General features: G+C 41.0%; 1 protein-coding gene across 3 annotated transcripts in view; it reads right to left on the reverse strand.

The window, feature by feature from the left end:
• MAPRE1 (microtubule associated protein RP/EB family member 1) overlaps positions 1–4,129 on the reverse strand; it is a 31,451-nt gene that overhangs the window by 12,282 nt on the left and 15,040 nt on the right. For all 3 annotated transcript variants that reach the window (XM_017514465.1, XM_037733300.1, XM_037733303.1), the window contains exon 3: positions 2,734–2,879. In XM_017514465.1, coding sequence (XP_017369954.1) covers positions 2,734–2,879 — 146 coding nt within the window. The remainder of the gene's footprint in view (positions 1–2,733; positions 2,880–4,129) is intronic.

Below are 4,129 nucleotides of genomic sequence, written 5' to 3' on the forward strand. Positions count from 1 at the left end.
AAAAAAAAAAAAAAACTGAAAAAACACAAACAACAGTAACAACAAGACCTCAACTCAAAAAACAAAACAAAACAAAAAAACCACAAACAGTAACAACAAATATACATAAGGACCTTGTATTTTTATTGTACAAGAATACTATGTTTTCAAGTATTCAAATCACTAAAGTGTTGGCCAGAACTTAACTTTTTAATTATTTTTTTTTTTTAAGAGATGGGGTCTTGCTCTATTGCCTAGGCTGGAGTCTGTAGTGGTCCAATCATAGGTCACTGCTGCCTCAAACTCCTAAGCTCAAGTGATCCTCCTGCTTCAGCCTCCAGAGTAGCTACAGGCATGGGCCACCATGCCTGGCTTTTAATTATCTTTTATTCTCCAACAATTCCAGATGCAATTTATTTATTATAAAAAGAATACATGCAATAATCTAACTATATACACCCCTCTGACAAACATAATTTTTTAAAATTACTTTGTATAATACTTAAATATTCACAAATATTATCTCTGTACTCACTTCAATAACCCAGGAATACATAGGATGGGATAGAATTAGATCTAAAACAAAATTGGCCATGCTAACCGTTGAGGTACATGAAGGATCATTACACTATTTATTTACTATTTATTATTTATATACTATTATTACTTTTATATGCTTTATAGACATTTTCCATATTCAAAAAATAAAATATGATTCCATGATAATGAATGCAAAATTACTGTATATAAGCTATACCTATTTAAAATATGCCTGGAAACTAAGTGATATTCTTATTCTATAAACACCTATTTTACATATTGAATAGAGACAAAAGTAAAAGAAAAAATAAGCCTGATTTCAAAATAAATAAAAACTAGACACACCAGCAAGATAATTGGGGGTGTCACTTTTGCCAAAAAAAAAAAAAAAAAAGTTATCCCCAAAAAATGGCTTAAAAGGATAAATCCAGCCAGGTGCAGTGATTCATGCCTGTAATCCCAGCACTTTGGGAGGCTGAGGCGGGCAGATCACGAGGTCAGGAGATCCAGACCATCCGTGGCCAGCATAATGAAACCCCATCTCTACTAAAATACAAAAAATTAGCTGGGCACGGTTGCCCGTGCCTGTAGTCCCAGCTATTCGGGAGGCTGAGGAAGGCAAATCACTTGAACCTGGGAGTGGAAGTTGCATGAGCCGAGACCACGCGATTGCACTCCAGCCTGGCGACAGAGCAAGAATCCATCTTCAAATAAAAAGGATAAACCCTTCAAAGCATGGGGGAAGGGACAAACTACTTAATCTATTATCTGCTAAAACAGAGGTGTTTGTGCTAAACCATGTCTGGTGGACCATGTTTCTGTTACCTTCAAAAAACTTTGGGGGCAGAAGGTAGTTTTCTAGCACCCATCACGGTGCCTCCTTGTATCTTTCTACAAAAAGCAAGTATTTCTAGAATCTTCTCCACCTCAACTTCCAAACTGCTGGGATTACAGGTGTGAGCCACCATGCCTGGCCTAGAATTTTCTCTATTGGAACTATGCTACATACAGTAAGCTTTTACAGAAATAAATGCAGATTAAGAGACTTAGATCCCAGACTACTAGATCTGTTACCCCAGCTGGCGTGCAGTGGGCAATCTCAGCTCACTGCAACTTCCGCCCCAGGTTCAAGCAATTCTCCTGCCTCAGCCTCCCGCGTAGCTGGAACTACAAGCCTGTGCCACCACACTCAAATACAAAATTTTTTTATATTCTTAGTAGAGATGGGGTTTCACCATGTTCACCAGGATGGTCTCGATCTCCTGACCTCGTGATCCACCCACCTTGGCGGCCAGTGATTTTTATTTATAAAAAATTACTGTGTAGCCAGGTGCGGTGGCCCATGCTTGTAATCCCAGCACTTTGGGAGGCTGAGTCAGGCAAATTATCTGAGGTCGGGAGTTTGAGACTGGCCTGACCAACATGGAGAAACCCCGTTTCTACTAAAAATATAAAATTAGCTGGGGGTGGTGGTACACGCCTGTAATCCCAGCTATTCGGGAGGCTGAGGCAGGAGAATCACTTGAACGTGAGAGGAGGCTGTAGTGAGCCAAAATGGTGCCATTGCTCTCCACCTTGGGCAACAAGAGCAAAATTCCATCTCAAAAAGAAAACCGTAAGAATAAAATAAAAATAAAAATCACTGTACAAATTTACAGGTTGACTCTTCTAAACAGTTACTAACTTCACAGATGATGAAGAACGACAGCAAAGGAAATAGGGGCAAGAAGGTAGAGGGAAACTGCTCTGCCCAGTAAATTCTGTGTTAACGGAGAAAAGTTAACTAGATAAATTGGGGAAAAAGAAAATGTCCAAAGCTAGCAAAAAAAAATAAGCAAGCATCAGCCAGGCTCAGTGGCTCACACCTGTAATCCCAGCACCTTGGAAGGCCGAGGCAGGCGGATCACGAGGTCAGGGGATCAAGACCATCCTGGCCAACATGGTGAAACCCTGTCTCTGCTAAAAATACAAAAATTAACTGGACATGGTGGTGCACAACTGTAATCCCAGCTACTGGAGAGGCTGAGGTAGAAGAATCACTTGAACCTGGGAGGCAGAGGCTGCTGTGAGCTGAGATCAAGTCACTGCACTCCCGCCTGGTGACAAAGTGAGATTCCGCCTCAAAAAAAAACAAACAAAAAAACACTAGCATCTATATCCTTATATCATTAGTTAAGAAACATTAACCTCAATAAAACAATAACATTTACTTACTTTGTCAACACCCATCCTCTTAAAACCCGCTTGCAGTATTTTGAAGTTCTGGATGTACTCGTGTTCTAGCTTAGCTTGGAATTTCACTTTCTTCAAGGCAATGGAGCCAGGAAACAGCATGTCCATAAACTGACAATAGGCAGCCCCTGAATAAAGAACAACAGAAAAATACAATTAAAGCAGCATGGTGAACTTTTTCCCAGACCCACTTAAACCAAATATAATTTTAAAAGTTGTGAAGTAGACCTACAAAAACCAAAAGCTTTACTGACTACATGTGAAGTCAATTTTTAAAATCTATAACAAGACTCTGGTTTTACCCCATACATTCTACAACATACTTGCAAGCCAGACGCCTATAATATGGAGAAAAGGAATGTTTCTACTAAATTTTAAAGCTCCTGTTCTTTATTGGTAATCATCATGACAATAAAATGACTACTAGAAAGAAAAATAAGGCCAGGCACAGTGGCTCATGCCTGTAATCCCAGCACTTTGGGAGGCCAAGGCGGCCAGATCACCTGAGGTCCAGAGTTCAAGACCAGCCTGGCCAACATGGAGAAACCCCATCTCTATTAAAATACAAAAAACTTTGACTGAGAATTCCATTGGCTAACAGGAATAAAGAAAGAAAAAAGAAAAAAAAAATACAAAAAAATTAGCCAGGTATTATGGCGGTTGCCTGTAATCCCAGCTACTCGGGAGGCTGAGGCAAAAAAAATTGCTTAAAGCCAGGAGTCAGAGGTTGCAGTGAGCCGAGAACACACCACTGCACTCCAGCCTGGGCAACAGAGCGAGGTTGCTAAATCAAATTGACTGAGCCTACCAAACTGCTCCAAAAATATTAATGTTTCTTTTCTTTTTTGGAACAGGGTCTCACTGTTGTCCAGGCTGGAGTGCAGTAGCACAATCTCAGCTCACTGCAACCCACCTCCCAGGCTCAAGTGATCCTCCCACCTCAGCCTCTGGAGTAGCTGGGACTATAGGCATGTGCTACCATGCCTAAGTTTTTTTCCTTTTTGTAGAGCATCTGGCCAATTTATCATTTAACTAACAAGGTTGAATCGAAGACATTTTTGTGTTCCTCTATTAAATTAAAAAAAAAAAATTACTGTAAGTCCAGGCCCAGTAGCTCAGGACTATAATCTCAGCACTTTGGGAAGCACGCGGAACACTTGAGTCCAGGAGTTCAAGACCAGCTTGGGCAACATGGCGAAACCCTGTCTCTACAAAAAAAAAATACCAAAATTAGCCAGGCATGTTGGCATGCACTTGTGGTCCCAGCTACTCAGGAGGCTGAGGCGGGAGGATCACTTGAGCCAGGAGATAGAGACTACAGTGAGCCATGATCGCATCACTGCACTCCAGTCGGGGGGACAGAGAGAGGCCTCATCTC

This window comes from Cebus imitator, unplaced genomic scaffold, assembly GCF_001604975.1.
Source record: "Cebus imitator isolate Cc_AM_T3 unplaced genomic scaffold, Cebus_imitator-1.0 Scaffold18, whole genome shotgun sequence".
Classification (NCBI taxonomy): domain Eukaryota; kingdom Metazoa; phylum Chordata; class Mammalia; order Primates; family Cebidae; genus Cebus; species Cebus imitator.